This window comes from Gossypium hirsutum, chromosome D08 (assembly GCF_007990345.1).
Source record: "Gossypium hirsutum isolate 1008001.06 chromosome D08, Gossypium_hirsutum_v2.1, whole genome shotgun sequence".
Classification (NCBI taxonomy): domain Eukaryota; kingdom Viridiplantae; phylum Streptophyta; class Magnoliopsida; order Malvales; family Malvaceae; genus Gossypium; species Gossypium hirsutum.
In genome coordinates, this window is record NC_053444.1 from 66,234,006 (window position 1) to 66,253,442 (window position 19,437).

At 31.5% G+C, this 19,437-nt stretch overlaps 3 protein-coding genes across 7 annotated transcripts; 1 reads left to right on the forward strand and 2 right to left on the reverse strand.

Annotated features, from left to right (window-relative positions):
- Positions 1–478: 478 nt before the first annotated feature.
- Positions 479–2,371, reverse strand: LOC107909043 (protein CDI). The gene is made up of 2 exons (XM_016836408.2): positions 2,063–2,371; positions 479–1,560 (listed from the first exon to the last, which is right to left on the reverse strand). Exon 2 carries the CDS (start codon positions 1,524–1,526, stop codon positions 762–764), a length of 765 nt encoding a protein of 254 aa, XP_016691897.1. The 5' UTR covers positions 1,527–1,560; positions 2,063–2,371; the 3' UTR covers positions 479–761.
- A 3,668-nt stretch (positions 2,372–6,039) lies between these two features.
- Positions 6,040–9,814, reverse strand: LOC107907747 (F-box/kelch-repeat protein At5g60570). 3 transcript variants are annotated; one of them, XM_041098901.1, is made up of 2 exons: positions 9,334–9,814; positions 6,040–7,674 (listed from the first exon to the last, which is right to left on the reverse strand). In XM_041098901.1, exon 2 carries the CDS (start codon positions 7,650–7,652, stop codon positions 6,285–6,287), a length of 1,368 nt encoding a protein of 455 aa, XP_040954835.1. In that variant the 5' UTR covers positions 7,653–7,674; positions 9,334–9,814; the 3' UTR covers positions 6,040–6,284. The 3 variants fall into 3 exon arrangements, with proteins under 3 accessions (XP_040954835.1, XP_040954836.1, XP_040954837.1); XM_041098902.1 differs by having other exon boundaries at positions 6,040–7,664; positions 9,334–9,736; XM_041098903.1 differs by having other exon boundaries at positions 6,040–7,680; positions 9,334–9,720.
- A 5,739-nt stretch (positions 9,815–15,553) lies between these two features.
- LOC107909044 (chaperone protein DnaJ 1) lies at positions 15,554–18,549 on the forward strand. Of its 3 annotated transcripts, none has more exons than XM_016836411.2 (7): positions 15,554–15,966; positions 16,767–16,844; positions 16,943–17,018; positions 17,113–17,186; positions 17,263–17,333; positions 17,519–17,565; positions 18,111–18,549. In XM_016836411.2, exons 1-7 carry the CDS (start codon positions 15,937–15,939, stop codon positions 18,230–18,232), a joined length of 498 nt encoding a protein of 165 aa, XP_016691900.1. In that variant the 5' UTR covers positions 15,554–15,936; the 3' UTR covers positions 18,233–18,549. The 3 variants fall into 3 exon arrangements, with proteins under 3 accessions (XP_016691900.1, XP_016691901.1, XP_016691898.1); XM_016836412.2 differs by lacking the exon at positions 18,111–18,549 and adding an exon at positions 17,631–17,986; XM_016836409.2 differs by lacking the exon at positions 18,111–18,549 and adding an exon at positions 17,675–17,986.
- Positions 18,550–19,437: the final 888 nt, after the last annotated feature.

Here is a 19,437-nt window from a genome sequence, read left to right on the forward strand (position 1 = left end):
GCTATAAGGTAAACCGAAATTACTATTCATAAAATATTAAAAATATATATACTATCATTTATATATTTTATAGTTAAATTAAAATTTAAAATTATTAGTCGATTGAGTTTTAATTCGACTGGCATGGACATTATTATTAATACAAGAAGACATAAGTTCGAGTGCACTGAAACACGATAATTTTAGGTATTATATGATGCAAAGACATTAATGCCTGCCATCCCGTGAGCGCTATTCAAAGCAACCGAAACCCGGCAAAGAAAATGTTTGCAGCAACCAAGCAAGCATAATTCGCTTGCATCAGACTCAAATAAACAAAGTTTTCATCCATAAATCGAACATCGGTCTTAAAATCCGATCATTTTGGATACGGTATGATTATATGATGCAAACTCGCTAATGAATGCCATCCCGAGACCGCTATTTGAAGCAATTAAAACGCGAAATAGAAATATTTGCAGCAACCAACCAAGCATAATTCACAAACAAATGAAAGACCTTTCATTAATCAACTAAAGATACTGCCCAACATTCCAAGGATCATATATTCCCATATGTAGTCACTGAAACAAATGAAAAAAATTGAAAAACTACATACACGAGGCATCGATATCGATATATAGCCGTCCTGATATACTCTAAAGCATAATTGGAACTAGGATACACAAAGATAGATTCAATATATGAATATAACATAAAAATGGAGCATGAATAAATTGACATGTAATTAGGAAATTACCAATGCACCATGCCGATTCTGATTAACTTGCATTCAACTTCGTTTCTTCGATGTAGTCATGCATCTCATTCAGCCAAAGATCGGCAAACTCACAATTCTTCCATGCCTCAAACCATGGCCCTCCACGAGTATAATGTATGGCTTTAGGAAACGTTTTTGAGTCATTCTCGACAACCTTGTTATGCCCTTCAAGGAAATTCCAAATAGACGGGATCGATCCGATTTCATCATCTTCGAGCCACTGGAACCTATGAAGAAAAGCGCCCGTTTGATTGTTTACAACTTCTGGAGTCAGACCCTTGTTCTTCGGATGACCGCAATTGTACAACACCATCGAGGACCAATTCTTTCGAGGATACAAAGTCTGCACTGCACCATCCATTTTCGTGGTCTCTTTCGGGGTATAATCATGATGAACGCACATGATCGCATATTTATCATCAATCAACTCCATTAATTCCTTTATATCAGCTAAGTAAAGGAAATCACAGTCAATGAACAGCGCCCAACCATTGTAATTCGCCAAGTAGGGAGTCAGGAACCGGGAAAACGAGAACTCGGTACTCTCGAGCTTGTTCCGCTCGCGCCAGTAAAGGCCTTTTTCCCGGAGATCTGATTGAACAATGGGAGTGATCTCGACAGGAACCGATGAACGTTTCAAGATAGAATGGCGGCAGACCTCATAGGCTAGATCTTCACGCGGATCGTAACCGACAAAGATTTTGAAGGGTTTGCTTAAATCGCCATTGTTAGTCACTTGATGAGCTTCGCCATTAGCCAAAGTCATTGTTAGCAGCAGTTTTTTCTTCTATAACAAAGATCTGCACAGTTTTTAAAATTCAGTAAAAATAATAAAATAAACCCCAAAAAAAGGGGAAATTTTCTAGGATCAGTTAGTTAAGAATGGCACAGTGAAATATCACTCTTTTTTTTTTCTTTTACTTGTTTTTTTTCTCTTGTGGATTCTTGGAAGCCAAACAAAACCAAGAAAGGGAAACTTTAAGATTTCTCTTATTATTGAATTAACATTGCATCCATTAATGTAAAAAGGAACCAAGAAAAGCATAGAAAAACGTAAATCTAAAACAATAGAAACAGAGATTCAAATTCAGTCAACACAATGCTACACATCCATCAAACAAACAAATAAATAAAAACCCAACTTAGCAGAAAATTCCATAAATTCAAAGAAAACATGGCACCATTAACGAAAAAAAATCAGATCAGCAAAAATATACGCTTAAAACCCAGAAAAGAAAAACAATAATTAAACTAAAAAGAGAGAGAGAGAGAGAGGACCCAAAAACCAAAACAAAGAGATACCTGAGAAAATGAAGAAAACGCGGGATCTCGAAATTCTTGACAGTGAAGAAAGAAGAAAGAGAACTAAAAGTTTCTTAAGAATAAAGGGGAAGAGGTAGACTCTTGGAAGACTACTTATAGAAATGGGAACTCAAAGAACAGAAAATTAATCTCTAAAATTTCGAAATTATCCAATTTTTATTTTAGATTCAATAGAAATTTTTGTATGAATGTGTTGTGGCGAGGATTTAGCGGTGAAATGAAACGAGGGAAAGGGAGCCAGTTATTCGCTTTTTCCTGTTGACGGGAAGTGACATAATTTCACCGTACAACCCGATGGTCATTATCATACACGTGGTTTAGTGAGTTGGATATTTTATTAATTACTGAATATGTGCTCCAACTCCTCAATACTTTTCATTAATTGAAATTTAGTCCCTCTATTTTTATTTCAAAGACTTTAGTCTCTCGGATTTAAAAATATAATTTCAATTATTAACACCATTAAAATTTTTCTGATAAATCTAAATTTATTATAATATTTTTTTGTTACATGGTTGTCAATAAATATTGTTTTATTTAAAAATGTTAAATCGGTGAATTTGATAAAAGAATTTAGAGTACTTACATAGTGAAACTTGAATTTAGAATCAACTGGGTTGTGGAGGGTGTATGGAGGCCAACATAGCGGTGAGGGAAGCGCTTTCATGGTTGAAGGAGAGGAGGGTTGCTGCTGTCGTTATGGAAACGGATGGCAGTGTGTAATGATTCAGCTCATGATGGCTGAGTTTCAATCCAAGACAATTTTCTGATTCGCGTACGATAGCAAATAGAGCAGCTCATAATCTCGTTCAAGTAGCTCTATTAAGTGCTAATTATTCTGTGTCGAAAGAGGATCTTAATTGTATTTTGGACATTATTATTTTGGATAATCTTTTAATAATTTAAAACGAAATAAATTGACATAAAAATTAAGTGTATGGAATAAACCTGTCGGGTTAGTGGTCTCCGGCTCTTGATTGATCCATTTAATTTTCATGTGTTTGATTTTTATCTTTTAAATCTTATAAATCCTTCTTTAAAAAAAAATCTTAATATGTTAATCTGTCAATGCCGAGCAGAGTTAATGCATTTTTTATTCTCAACTTAATAATTATTTTCACATTGAAAAATTTGAACTTTTTTTTGTCTAAATTAATCCTTTAATTTGGTAAAAAAAATTTCTAAGTTAGTCTTTAAATTAGACAATTATTCCCATAGTGGAGTCTGATTTTTTTGTGCAAGTTAGTCATTAATATTTTCTTAAAGAAAGTTAGAACATAAAAAGTTTGAGTCTCAGTATGGGTACAATTACCTAATTTAGGCCCGGTATAAGAACAGTTGCCACGTTTAGTCTCAAAAAGTGCATTAACTCGAATTTTATGGTTAAAATATGTTATAAGTCTATATACTATTCATAAATTTAAAATTTAGTCTATATGCTTTTAGTTCTAGAAATTTAGTCTCTCTACTATTTAGATTTCAAATTTTGGGCCCAACTATTAACACTGATAAAATTATTTTGTTAAATCCAAGGTTATTACAATGTTATATTTTTAGTTATATGGCTATCAGGTAAGTATTTTTTTTTCTAATTTCAAAATATTACACTAATAAATTTAATAAAAAAGATAACAGTGTCAAGAATTTGACCTAAATTTTAGAATCTGAAAAATAGAAAGACTAAATTCCTAAAAATAAAAAATTCTAAATTTTGTAAAGAGTAAAAAAACTTATTACATATTTTAACCAAAATTTATTTATAATCAAACTATGGCTGTATTTGCGCTTTACTTAGCTGGTGACTCTGCTTTGCTTTAGATAGATACTTGGATTCGCTTATTATTATTATTGATTGGAGTCCTTTGACATCATAACAGATCAACGTCAGATATTAGCGAGTATACTATTTTTCGTACACTAGCGCGTGAATATTTTTGCCATTAACATGACGTGCACCGACACAATGAATTCACGGGTTTCCACATGTACACCAAATGCTATACACGCTTTACATGTTTGAAAACGGTACCATTGTTTAAAAAGGTAAACTACCGTTTCATACTTAAAATTAGTATTATTTTACATTTTGGTCCCTGAATTTTCTTGTCCACTTTCGTCTTGAAAATTGAAAACTTTTCTTAATTTAATTCTTAGACTTGGATTTTTTTAATGTATAATTGTATGACACTCTAAGATTTGATATTGTGCAACATTATCACTTGAATTTTTATTTAAAAATTAAAAATTTATAATTTCTTTCAATTTTTCTAGATTTTAATATAAAATGTTTTTAAATTTTTTAAAATATTATCAAGTTTCGAGACTAATGTAGACAAAAAAATCAAAAATCAAGTTTAAAAAATTAAGAAATTTAAAGACTAAATTATGTTTAATTCCTTGTTTAAATATATTTTATATTTATATTTAAGGTTAAAGGTCCAAGTAACTCCAAAACGTTTAAAAAAATGCATTTACTTGAACTCTCGAATGTTAAAATTTTATCAACTAAACATTTTGGCCATTAACTTTAATGGTTAATCGTTAAAGAGTAACGATTGTCTTTTTTTTTCTTTTTTTTTTGGTTAATTTTCATCACTTGTCACGTTGAGACTATGCCACTTGGCAAAAACTGATATTTTCTATTTAAAATACTTAAAAAATCATAAATATATATTTTTTAAAAAGTGCAAAACATTATAAAATAATTTACAGAAAATTTAAACATTATTTAAAAATAATAATAAATTATATGAAGTTAAAAAAAATTAAATATATACCTATAATTTAAACCTTAATTTGCATATCAAAAAATTATTTTGTCATAGACGATATTCACAGCGATTAATGGAGACGAACGACAACGGGAGGCAGAACACCGGTGAACGATGTGAAGACGAACAAGGGGTTGAAAGCTCTAAAAAAATTCGTGGTGGATGAGCACAAAAGATAGTTTTAGAGATCAATTATTTTTTTATAATTTTTAAAGGGTGTTGTAATGTTAACTATAGGTAGTGTGAAAATGGAAAATTTTTGGTTTTGTATTATTTTCTATATATTTTTATTTATGTTTTATGATTTTTATACTTTTTTATAATATATTTGCAATTTTTTAAATAATTTTTTTATATTTCCTATTGTTTTTAAATATTTTTTGTAATTTATATATTTTTTTAGAATTTAGAATTGTTATTTTAAATAAATTTTAATATTTTACTTGTAATTTTCCATATTTTTAATAGTTTTATATTTTTTAATGATTTTAAACAAAAGAACATCGGCACATGGCAACAAGAACCTTAGAGAATAGAAGAAAATACAACAATTATTGCTATTTAACAGTCAACTTTAACAATTAAAGGTAAAGGATTTAATTGATAAAAATTTTAACATTTGAGAAGTTAAATTTTTTTTTTTTTTGGCAGGGACTTATTATTATTCTTTTTGGAAAAGTTGAAGGCATGGTTATCAAAACCAGATCCGACCAGCCAACACACTGTCCGGAATAAGCTAAAGAGTCGGTTGACCCACGAACTAACGAAAACCGCAAACCGGAAACCAAATGAATTGAAAAAAATCGGTTCGACTAGTTTCTGTATTTTGGGCTAAATTATCCTGACCCAAAATTGAAAACAATTCGGCCCAAACCTTTTTAAAGTTGACCCAGCCCAAAAAACCACTCACCCAACCAAAAATATAAAAAATAGTTAGCTGTTGTCCGCACCTAAACATCTCCATCCTAACCCACAACTCGAGCCTAACTCCATTGAGGTTGAAGCAGCATGGGTTTGATCAAACCATAATTCATGATGTTAAAACATCAAATTAACCTTTATTAGTGGCATTAATGACTTCCCATTTATTCTTCTCTTTCACATTAGCATATATATATATACTAGTTTGGAAGATACTGTAACTTCTCAAAGAAATGAATTCAATGCCAAAGCACAGGAGAGAAATGGCAAACAGTCAATTACTTGGTAAGAGGTTAAAAGCTTTCAGTAATGGCTTTCTACACAATTTTCAGGTCAATTATTCATCTGAAGAACCATAAATGGAAAAAAAAAAGAAAAAAGAAAAAAAAAGAAAGAAAATACAAGACAAGTAACAACTTAATGATAGTAAGAACATATAACTCATTAACTGGTTAGGCTTACCGATCTTTCGACTGCTGATGTTTGTACCAAAGATGTGTGTCGAATCGTTAACAACCCATCACTGCACAATTGTAAACAAAAGCACCCGCTCTTTCCTTGACCGCAAGCACACTCCAGTCCGCTCCATTACTGCTTCCATCCTCCGGATTCCATGAATGCAGAACAATTACTCCGTTATCACCACTTCCACGTCCTCCAGCTCCTATTACGAGTAAACTGTTACCACAGGCTTTAAATGCCAGTCCCCAACCGTTGTTCCAGTCAGCCCTAACAGGTAGTGTCTTCACAACGCTCCATGAGTTATTAACCTTGTCGTATTTTTTGACTTCGTTTGTTGCTTGATCAGCAGAGTAGAGTTGATTATTTACGACTGCAACTAAAGGAGGCGAACGCATTGCGGGATGAAATGTACCCCCTGCATTGCAACCAGGGTACATATTTTCAATCCTCCTCCATGATCTTGTCTGCATATTGTACTCTTCACCACAAGACAAACAGTCTGTATGACTCGACATGCCCCCAATGACATAAAATTTCCCATCCATAAAGAAACCGGAACACAGTTTACGTGGGAAGTTCATATCCGGCAAGGTTTGCCAAGTACCCAATTCAGAATTGTAAAGCTCAGCGGATTTTAGAACGTTCCCATTCTTATCACTGCCCCCAGCTACAATAGCAATCTCCCCAAGGCTGCTAGATCCAAACAAACATCGAGGCAAATTCATTACGGGGCATCTAGACCAATCGTGAGTAATCAAACTATACATCCAAATAGCAAATCCGGACAACTCACGACCAAATACGAGTAATTCAGTCCCCACTGCCAGAGACTCTTTATCAGCACAAGTAAAACAATCATCACAGGGAATCCTTGGTAGCCTCATCCATTTCTGTCTCATAGGATCAAAAGCTTTCCAAGGCATCATATTACAGGCTAGATAAACCCAGTCTTCTCTTATACCAAGCTGACGTCTCAGTTTATATAAATAACCACTGCCGATCAGTGACCTAAATTTCTTGTTTAAACAGGAAATATTTGGGTAGTCAGATCTGCTGCTCCGAGCCAGAATGTTCAGTGCCATGTCATCATTAAGACCAGGTAGTAGACTGTTATCCGATGCTTGTCCATCATGATTTTCTCCAGATCTTGCTACAATTATAGGTTTCTTTCCGTTCAGTCCTATATAGCCAAAAGTTAAAGTACGCACTTCTGGGTCCAGCAAACCTTGCCCAACATGTTTCGTATTAGTTTTATTAGCCAAGAGAATGTATGCCAATAGATCCCAATCATCTTGCGAAACTCTCAAATTGTGTTTGTATGATGCTGGAGGTTGCAAACCAGCCACCACTGGTGAGTCATATTCTGACCCATCGACTTTCGTCTTTGACTTCTTAAGTGAATCTCTGAACACCATTTAGAATGTGCCCTACACGAAACTATTCCTTGAGAATGTAAGAAAAATAGGATTAAGAAAGCAAAGTGACGATACCAAAAGGCAGAAGGAAAGGAAACCAAAATGCGAACAGTGTTTAACACCCTATGTACTGTTAAATCTTGCTGGCCAAGAGTAATTTATGCAAACGAGATTATTTTCTCAAAAGCACATTATAGTTCAACAATTTAACAATGCATCACTTCAAGTATCATCTTCCTACTGTCAAATTAACAACACTGAACCATACAAGGATCAAGCCATAACTCAGACTCTCATTAATACGAGAATGATTATAACCTAAGAAAAACAAAAACGGATAAGTTACAATAAGATATGCAAAAAAACAGTACTTATGATCCCATGCAATGCAACATTGCTCAAGACAGACCCAAACCAAGGCTTCAGCATTTTTTTCATGTTAGCAAGAGAAAACATGTGAATAACAACTTCAAAATCAACTCCTTATTCCGAAAGTAATCATCTTTCCATCTAGACATAATGGTTATTAATCATTTCCAGCTTCCGAACCTAATCAGTACTTCGGTCCCGAGATGAACCAATCCTATGAACAACTTTTTGGGCAAAACTCATACTCCAATAGAAAAGAATCTTTTAGTTTAATTAAAAAATCTAATCTGAAAGGCAAGTGGATTCCCAAAAAGGCGATCGACAGCATTCTAGCCAAATTAACGCCACATTGCCACTCGAGCCAACTTGCCCTACATATCACATGACTAGAAGCAAATGATAACCATCCAAAAAGAATTCAATCATCTAAACAACTTTCTACAATTAAGGAAAAATAACTATGCATTTAAACGGTTTGAAGGGTTCCGACGATGTTGGATGCACAATAGTTTCTAATAATCCCCCCCTCCCCACCCTGTAAACTGTTACTAAGTAACCAAAATGAACTTGAAGTACACGTGTTTTACGCATTTCCAAACACGGGCACGAGGATATAATCTCCAACGACTCTCCGAATACAACAAAAAACATAAGCTGAATCCGAACAACACAAACCGACAGATAACGAACCTTTAACACCATTGGTAGAGATTTTAAACTTCTATTCAACAGATAGAGTATGTGTTTTATTCCTATCATTACTTTCTGCTAAAATCATGTAAAGTCATGAAAAAATTTGGTAAAGTGGTAGTTACAAGCAGAACTTTCCATTTTGTTCATATCTTCTACACTATTATCTCAATTAATATATACTATTTACAGTAATAACATTGAATTTAATGTTAGCAAACAATTTTATTTGTTATTTTCAATGAAGTAAATCAAAATATCACTGTATATATATCTAGATATAGTAATCTTGAAGAATAATTTTACAACAAAAATTAGCAAAATACAAAGTTAATTTTTAACTTGATTTGTCAAATAATCCAACATGCAATTGCAATTACAACAAACTGATGATATCTAATATCTTTCTGTAATTTGATTCTAGAAAATGAAACAAAAAATAGAAACAAACAAACAGGACCGAGGAAATTCTCAAATAAAATGAAAAAAAAAAAAAGGAAACAACAATTTAAAGCAAAATTAAATTAATTCGACAATTGAAGCTTCAAAAAAGAGCAAATCTTAACATGCAACAAAATTCAGCTTTAAAAAAAAAAAAAACAAAGTCATCGTCAGTCGTCACCTTCAGTGAATAAAAAATCCAACCCGATTCTTTCGCTACCTGGAAATTTCGATGAAATCCGATCACTGACAAGAAGTTTCAAAACCAAAAAAAAAGAGGGAGAAAAAAAAAGGAAAAAAAAACCCTAATTCACATTACTCTTAAAGCTTTGATCACCCCCCAAATTTCCCAGTATCTTTTTTTTTTCTCTACCTTTTATCTTTCTCCGATAGTAATCTCATTCTCATCCATATATATATAAATAATTAATATTTATAATTATTTATTAATATGATTATTTTATTGCATAAAAAATCATCTTTCCTCTCACTTTCTCTAAAAACCCAGAGAGAAAACAAAAAAGAAAAGAGAGAGAGAGAGAGAGAGAGAGAGAGACAGACAGACAGACAGACATACAGAGATTAAATTAATTGTATAATTTTTATGTTTCAATTTTAATAGTAATTTTCCGTTTTTTTATTTAAAAGGCGATGAAAACAGAGATTCGATTCTATCAACAATTTTCTAACGCTTGTTTTAGCTTTATTTTTTCCCCCCTTTTTTTTGTTTTTTTCTCCCTTTTTTAGTTTTCATATTTTCTTTTGCAGTCCGTAAAAATTAGTTCTTCTTCTTACTTTAATAACTTTTTTTACTTTTTTTTAATTAAAAAGGAAAAATAACTGGGTTGACTAGTCAACTTTTTTTTATACTATTCTCCTTTAGTTTTTTTTCTTTTTAACTCACCAATTGCTCAGTGCTAGTGTTTGCCTCTGCACGTGCTTCTTGCTTTTCTTCCGTTTTTTCTTTCTTCTACAACCAGATGATTAGCTTTCACACATGCTAACGGTTTCTCTATTTTCTTTTCATTTATTGATTTATAGTTAGAGGGTTAACACTTACGTTCACGTCATGAACTTATCCATACCACACCTGTAAAATTTGAAAGTTAGTACTTCCCCAAAGCTCAAACTTCGATAAATTTTATCATTCGTCATCTCTTTAATCACTAGATCAAATAATATCCCATTTTTAGTATATAATGGTCATGAGTATAGACACATTAATAATATGAATATAGACCCAGAACCAGAAGATTCATACTATGTTTTCTTGTAGAATTTATGAAAGGAAAAGTGATCGAAACTTTAGAAGGTTATGAGTGATAAAACACATTGAATATTATTATTGGAGACTTAATTACCTTCTTACGTCACGATTTTTTACAAATATAGAATGGTTGGAGGAGAAAAACGACAAATACGATTTATAAGATATTTTACAAATATAGATTGACATAAAGTAAAGGATTTCAAAGTCAATTGACATAAAGTAAAACTTTCAAAGGTCAATGTAACATGTGTCTCTATTTAATTTGGCATTCAATTATTTAATCTATCATTCCTTTTTTTTTCTTTTATACTGATAAAAAGGGTCTTGTGCTTCTTTCGGATCAAGGTTTGTCTCCATATATGTCTGCATTATATGGTGATTTTTTTTATCACATTTTCATAATTATCATACCAAGATAGTTTTGGAACCATTCTTTTGGGGATTAATTATAAAATTAGTCATTAAACTATACAACTTTTTTACTTAGATACCTAATAATTTTTTGGGTCAAAAATGATACATAAACTATCAATTCTATCCCATTTTACTCAAAAAGTGTACGGCATCCAATAAGATTATGCCTTGCATGTGTTTCTTACTTTTCTTTCGGGTTTTAATTTTTTTACAATTAGATGTTTAGCATTCACACATGCTATTTATTTTATAATAATTAGAGGGTTAATGCTCCCCCAAAACTCGAATTTTGGTAAATTTTATGAGTGAACATATCTTAACCACTAGACCAAACAATGTTGCACCCTCAATATATAATGTTATATTCTAAATTTATATAATGGAAAAATAACTATATTAATTTAAATATATTTACTTGTTTTCCACTAATAATATGAATACTTTCAAGGAAACTTACAATCCATAGTATGTTTTCTCATAGAATTCATAAAAGGAAAAGTGATCAAAACTTTAAAAGGTCATGAGTGACAAAACACATAAAATTTTATTATTAGAGACTTAGTTGCCTTCTTACATCACACTTCTATCAATACAGAATGATTGGAGAAGAAAAACGACAAATACTGTGTACAAGATATATATTTTGCATATATAGATCGACATAAAGTAAAGGGATTTCAAAGTCAATTGACATAAAGTAAGACTTTCAAATATCACTGTAATCTATGTCTCCATCTAATGTGACATTCAATTATTTAATCAGTCATTCCATTTTTTTTCTTTTATAATGATAAATGCAATCTTGTATTTCTTTAGGATCAAGGTTTGTCTCCATATATGTCTGCACTATCAGGTGATTTTTTTTATCACATTTTCATAACTATCATACCAAGGATAGTTTTGGGACCGTTCTTTTGGGGCTTAATTATAAAATTAGTCATTAAACCATACAACTTTTTTATTTAAGCACCTAATAATTTTTGGGGTCAAAAATGGTATCTAGACTATCAATTCCGTCTCATTTTATCGAAAAAGTGTACTGCATCCAATAAGATTATGTCTTGCATGTGTTTCTTGCTTCTTCTTTTTTACAATTAGATTATTAGCATTCACACATGCTAGGGTTTTTTTTTCCTAATTTTTTTTTATTTTACTCTGGTAAATTTTATGAGTAAACATCTCTTATTAACTAGACCAAAAAATATCGCACTCTCAATGTATAATATTATATTCTAAATTTATATAATGGAAAAATAACTATAATAATTTAAATATATTTAACTTGTTTTCCATTAATAGTATGAATATAGAGTATACTTTCAAGAAAACTCACAAAAGATCCATAATATATTTTCTCGTAGAATTCGCAAAAGGAAAAGTGATTGAAACTTCAAAAGGTTATGAGTGACAAAACACATCGAATTTTATTATTGGAGACTTAGTTTATTTTTTACATCAAGCTTCTCTCTATATAGAATGATTGGAGATGAAAAACGACAAATACTGTGTATAAGATATTGCACAGATATAGATTGACATAAAGTAAAGGGATTTCAAAGTCAATTAACACAAAGTAAAACTTTATAAGGTCACTGTAATCTATGTCTCCATCCGATGTGACGTGAGTTATTTAATCTATCATTTCTTTTTTTTTATATTAATAAATACTATCTTGTATTTATTTAAGATCAAGGTTTGTCTCCATATATGTATGCACTATTGGGTAATTTTGTTTATCACATTTTCATAATTATCATACCAATAGCATACTTATAGGTCCAATTTTGATAATGTGATAATTGAGACGAAATGTATTTTTTGTGTTTAATACATTTATTTATAAATAAATATAAATATAGTTTCTTTAAATATATATAAATTAATTGTGAAAAATAAAAATAATAAAATAATAAAATTGTATTAAATAATGTAACAAATAATTTAATTATATAATTTTAAACACAGTCTAGTACTTTTAGGTAATCATTCATTGTTTCTAATAAAAAACTATTTATGCTTATGGCATTTATTTTTAATGCATTTATTATTTGTAGTGAATTACAAAAAAGAGAATAAAACCCTAATAATAATATGATTAGTGTGACTCATATTCCCGAACCACAAGGACAGTGAACTAATAAGTCATATAGATCACCTTTTAGTTCGCGGTCAAATGTTCTATCACTAAGCTATAAACCCTATTAAGGGCATATTAATGAGAAATCATTTTATATGTAAAGTTAATTGAAAAAGACCTAATAAAACAAGAAAATCACAACTTTTTGAAGAATTCCAAAGATAAAGACTGCCGGCTAACGAAAAAAGAAGATAATCTCAATTGTGGTCTGAATAAGCTAGCAGTAACCTAAACTGTCTTGAAAAATATGAAATTTAGAAGCGAGAAATTGGACGAGATTTTTACTATTGGTAGACATGAATCATGATATTAAGATATTGAATCTGTTGATACCGGTAAGAAAAGTATTGTTGGTGTTGTGTTTGTTAAAGCAGAAGTATTGAGAGTTTTGCAACTCTTCCACCTTGTTCTCTAGGTCGGTATCTTGGTGAGGTATTGCTTGGGGCATGTACTTTCAACCTCTGTGCTGGCGAGCTTGTCTATTGGTTGATTGCTGGAAATATTCATTACCTGACCTTTGGTTCATCTGGCCATGTTGTTCTTGTTCCTGGCTAGACACTAATGAAGTATCATCATCCTTGCCTGCTCGTTGACGTCAATGGCAGCTTACAGAGCCACCATCAACTCTTCTATGCACTATTGAAGGAATGCATGTTGTTGGCTGTCAAGCTCGTGTTGTTGGTGATGGAATGTTTGCTACTATTGCAAGTTTGGAAGTTGTGCCTAGAGCTTTGTGAATTGTTTTGAATTAGAGTTCTGGTTCCGAACATGATGTCCTAAAGCTGGTGAAGGAATCCTAGGTAATGATTATAATATCATGGAGAATGATTGTATTGGGGACATTATTGTTTGATTAAACAAGTTGTAGGAATCATGGCATTTTTGGTCAAAGTTTATGTTTTCCTAGAGAGCTTAGGCAAGCTTTGTTTTCCAAAGTCTCAGCTTAGCCTTCCTCATCAAAGGCCTTCCCTTAGCTTGCTTATAGGTTACGAGTAATCTGGTGGATAAATATCCACGTCACATATATATATAATAATAATAATAATAAAATTTACATGTTATTATTTACTTATCATAAAATATTAAATCAAATTAAAAGTATTCTAATTTGGTCAAGATTTATTGGACTTCGGTTATTAAATAAAGCATGGGCTAAATATGTATAAATACTCTAATAATTAAATTTTAATTGACGATGAGCTGGTTAAAAATTTAAGTTGATATGCAAAAGCGGTATAAGGTTATGTCCTCAAATTACTAATACGCAATTTTTTTTATATTGCATATGCAGAATAGAGAGAGTCACCTCCTTTAAAATACTTGTGTATTAATTTAAAAGATCAAAATCACGATATTTAAAGGTTTCAAGATATTGACGGATTCAGGTCCACTTCTACATTTAATTTTTGTTATTGATTATTTGCCATGACAAATTTTAATTTATAATTTTAAATTTATATTAAAATTTTACGGTATCAACATGATCAACTACCAAGAATTTAGCCTTTACTATCAGTGTGTGTTTTCCATCACCCATGGTTATAGGCAATTTGATGGATTCAAGTACTATAATTGGTTAGTTTGCGAACCCGCTCTTCTCAACTTAGACTTAAGGGTTCCCAATTGTTTGACAGCTTGATAATGCTACAGCTTCACTTATGCTACCACTATGCATTAAGATCGTTTATCTTGGTCATAACCATGAGCCGCTTTATTTAAAATTATTTGGTATTAATTGGCTGTGTACGTTAATTTTGAAAGCCGCTTATTTTTTAGGTTTTGATTAACGGAGTAATTCAACGAGTTAATTACGAATCTTTGCCGATAATCTACTTCTTTTGTAGGAAATATGATTATGTTAAAGAGATGTGCCCTAAACTGATGCTAAATCTAAAATAGACAGAAGTAAATAACTGTGGACAATCTAATTATATCAAAAGAAAATATAACAATCCTTTCTTTATAATAAAAGAAATAAATAAAAAAAAGAAATTTATTTATTCCTAAGCATAATACTTTTTGAAATATATATAAAAAAATCTTTTACTTTTAAACATAAGCGGCTAAAAAAAAGCCTAATCAATAAAATTAAAAAAATGATAAGAGCCTAATTAGACCTGTTCATGGGCCGGGCGGCCCGGCCCGACGGGCCGCCGAAATATGGGAGGGTTCGGGTAAAAATATAGGCCCGAAATATTGGCTTGGGCAAAAAAAGAGACCCGTTTAAAAAACGAGACCCAAATATAATAAATATATATTTTTATTTTTATTTTTTAATTTTAAAATACTTTAAAAATATTTTTATTTTTTTTTATTTTTATTTTTAAAATATTTTTTTTGTGTTTATTAAAAATCGGGCTGGGCCGGGCCAGACTCAGACTTATTATTTTTCCCGGGCCGGGCCTAGGCAAAATTTTGAACTCATATTTCAGGCCGGGCCGGGCCCGAGCCTAAGAGGCGGGCCAAAATTTTTCCGGGCCCGGCCCGACCCATGGACAGGTCTAAGCCCAACCAGCAAAGGCCTAACAAAAGAAACCCAAATCAAATAAAATTATAAAATGGTAAAAACCCAACCGGGTTCGAACGGGTAACCGCTTGATCCGCAGTCACATGCTCTACCACCGAGCTATGGACTCAATTGGCTGCAAGACGATACGAAATTTTATTTACCATGAAAATTTTGATTTCCATCAATTTAAGCAATTCCTTCGTGAAAAATATTTTCTATGTAAAGTTTAAACATCCGGAAAATGACAATATTTATTAGATAAGACCCAACACCAAATCTGCATTCAACATTTTGTGGCATTTCATAAAATTTAAAAAAAAAAAAACCCAAATTATTGTTTTCCTCCAAAAATTTATTGATTTTTTTTGTTTTGTTTTTAAAATAGTGGGAAATCTGTATGAAATGAAGTATGTGAAGAGCAAACTTCAGCTTACCAACTTCATTACATTCGCAGATGGAAGGCAATCATAATTCCACCCCTAAGGTATTCTTTATTTCCTTCTGCCTTTTTCTTCTTAAAAAAAATAGTTGGGAAGAACTCTGTTTTACTTTGTTTTCCTTTGCTACTTATTTGAGTTTTATTTTATTTTTTGTTATGGTTTTAATTGACTTTGGTAGAAATTACTGGTATTTTACAAATTACGAGTTAGAAGTTTACTTCTGGAACTGTTTGTTGTGGCCATTGGAATTGTTAAAAACAAAGTTTAAAAGCTCAAGGGATTTACAAAATGGAAGAACTGAAGATTTAAAAGGGAAAAAATTATTTGGGCTTAGTTTCTTGCTGGAAAATTATTATTTTTCAATTCTTTTTTCTAAACAATTGTCTAAGTTGCCATATTTTTCTCTAAGAAATTAGAAAACCCTTTTTTTAATTTTTTATTGGTTATTTGATTATTATGGTTGAGATTCACTTTCTTATAGAAATGCTAACAAGTAAGAAATTCCACTATTTCATGGTATGTTTTGGGTTTTTGGATTTCATAATTCCAGTATTTAAAGACATTGTTAAAATTATAATGTTACTAAGTGAGTAGTTTTAGCAATGGAATCTGTAGGTTACTTTGTTATGCAATATACTATTGTATGATTCCTTGCTATGTTATTCAGACTCGAGTGCGAGTATCAAACATGGGTATATTGCGACACCGTACTTAAAGCCAAATGAAGAGTTTAAGCAATTTCCGATCTTAAATAGTTATATGATGTTGTAATTTCGATTCGTATCTTCACTGTATATACTTACCTCGGCATGTATCTGATACATAGTTGTAATTTGGATTCAAGGATTACTACAAAATATTGGAAGTTGAGTATGATGCAACTGATGAGAAGATCAGGTTAAATTACCGAAAGCTTGCACTTGTTAGTGGTCTCTCTCTCGCTCTCGTTTTCCTTCGAACTCTTTCTTTTATTGAAATACGATCAAGTTAACCAGAGAAGGTCTTATGATGTTGTTACAGAAGTGGCACCCTGATAAGCACAAGGGTGACAGCTCCGTCACCGCAAAGTTCCAAGAGATAAACGAAGCTTACAACGGTATTTCTTCTGCTCATATGGAACATGATCTTTGCATTCTCTTTGCCATATGATTTCCTTACAGTCTTCTCTTTATCATCATACTCTTTTGCAGTGTTAATCGACCCTGATAAACGGTTCGAGTATGATATTACTGGAATATACGAGATCGATAAGTATACCTTACGAGTAAGAATTCATGTTAACCCTATGATATTTTGGTCTAGAATTGTTATGTTATAGGAACTCTGCAATTGTGATGCAGGAATATCTTGCCAGATTTAAAGGGATGATTCTTACTTGCAACGGGCTCGGAATCCCTCATACATCAATATGGTAATTCCCTTCTCTGTTTGCAAATCTGGAAAACTTAGCTCGATTCATTCTTGGGTTCGAAAACTATTTATTGGCACATTGGGTGATGATGCATTACTCGTTCCTAAACGAAAAGCCGATAGTAGTTTTACCGACTTTATATTACAATCGGTCATGGTATTAACATACCTTATATGTTAATGCAGGACACAACAACTAAGAGAAACAAATGAATATGCAGATGATGAAAAAGGTTAGTTATTATCATTCATTGAGGTTTACAAGGATTGCCTCCTGTTTATTTTCTTAGTGGCTCAGGATGTATCTGTTTACTCAACATGTTGATGCCATATGATCGGCAGGGCCACTATATGAATCGAAAAGCCGTAATTTTATCGGTATCGATCATTTCATACTCATTGAACCTGAATTTGTAAGTTATCTTCTTTGTATTATTATATCTCCGGGTAGACGAACATTGGGTAAAAGAAACTTTTTTCGTGCTGATACGAGATGTGTTTGACGAGGCTTGGCTTTAGATTGTATGAGTTCAATAGAATAACTGAATGTCACGTATATATGTAATTTAGACATTGCCATGGCATTGCTGATGCTGCAATCTTAGCTTATCTAAATTTGTGGAGAAATAAAGATTTGTTTTCCATTGAGCTTCATTTCTTGTTGTTTGTTTCTTCAAGTGACAATATCTTGATGATTTTACAAAATAATGTTGGCCTTAGGGTATATATATAATTATCACATAAGGTTGGGTTTTTATTGAATTCAATTTGGTTTTAGTTCAATTATTCGAACCTTTCTGGAAAAGTGTCATCCATCGGGAGTCAACGGACCCCTCAACCGGTCAATATTATCTCCAGTTGGGATTGCCTCTCGATTCTAGAAAGAGCTCGAGTGCCTGAGGTGACAAGTTCAACATAGCGAGGATCAGGCCAGGTCGTGCATGGCGCTCAATCACCTACCAGGAGAATGTGAGCACCCTCGTTTGGTAGGATCTGAACTCTAGCACTTTGAATGGCAATGATGGGCAAATATGTTACCACCTGATCACTTGAGCTCTTCGTAGAGTTGGTCCAAAGAATCTTCACACCCACCGTGCTTTTTTTTTTTCTTTTTTTTTTTAAATTTTATAAAAGTGGTTAATTTCCGTTTTGGCCCTTCTAATATGCTTAAAATTAATATTTAATCTTTATAATAATTTCTAACATAATTTAGTCTTTATATTTTTAAATGTTATTAATTTAATGTAATTAATTAGTTCAAATAATTAATATTTGAAACTATTGAATTAAAATGTTATGTGATTATATATGATTTGCAAGTAGAATTTTAAATTAAAAAAGTAGAAGGATTAAATTCTTGAAAAATAACAAACTAATGCTTTGGTTGAGTGATAAATTTAAGATTTTACTAGTCCAATTGGTGTGGAATCAAATATCACCATATGCATATTGGTTTTTGTTAAAATAAAAATATTTGAAGTACCCACAAATAATAAAACATAATTTAATTACAAAATGATATTTTCATAATTTTCCTAACCGAGTACGTACCCAGTTGACTCGTGACACTAACTCAATTAGGAACTTAAATAATAACTAGAAACTCTATCACATGCATGCGCGCATGGAAACCACATATTTTGAATACAGATTTGTGTTTAAAAATAATATACAATAAATAATGTAATGTATGATTTGAAACTAGTTAATAGTAAATATGAAATATGTACGTTATTAAAAAAATAAAAATTAGATTAAATTGTAAATAAAACAAAACTTAAACACATAAATACATCAAATTGAGATTAATAAGAAGGTGTTTGAGTTAATTTGTGACACCATCTCAATTAGCAATATTATTGATAAAACTTTGGTTGAGTGGTAATTTTAAGGTTCATATGTATATTTTTATTATTTTTTAAATAAGAAGATTAAAGTGCTATCAAATAATATAATTTATTTTAAATGTGAAGGGACATTAAAGTAATTTCTCTAACTGAGTCGAGACTTGGTTGATGGGTGACATCAACTCGATAAAGGACTTTATAAATAACATAGAAGATATACAATTGATAGAGGTAAGAAAGTGTACATAATAAAATTAA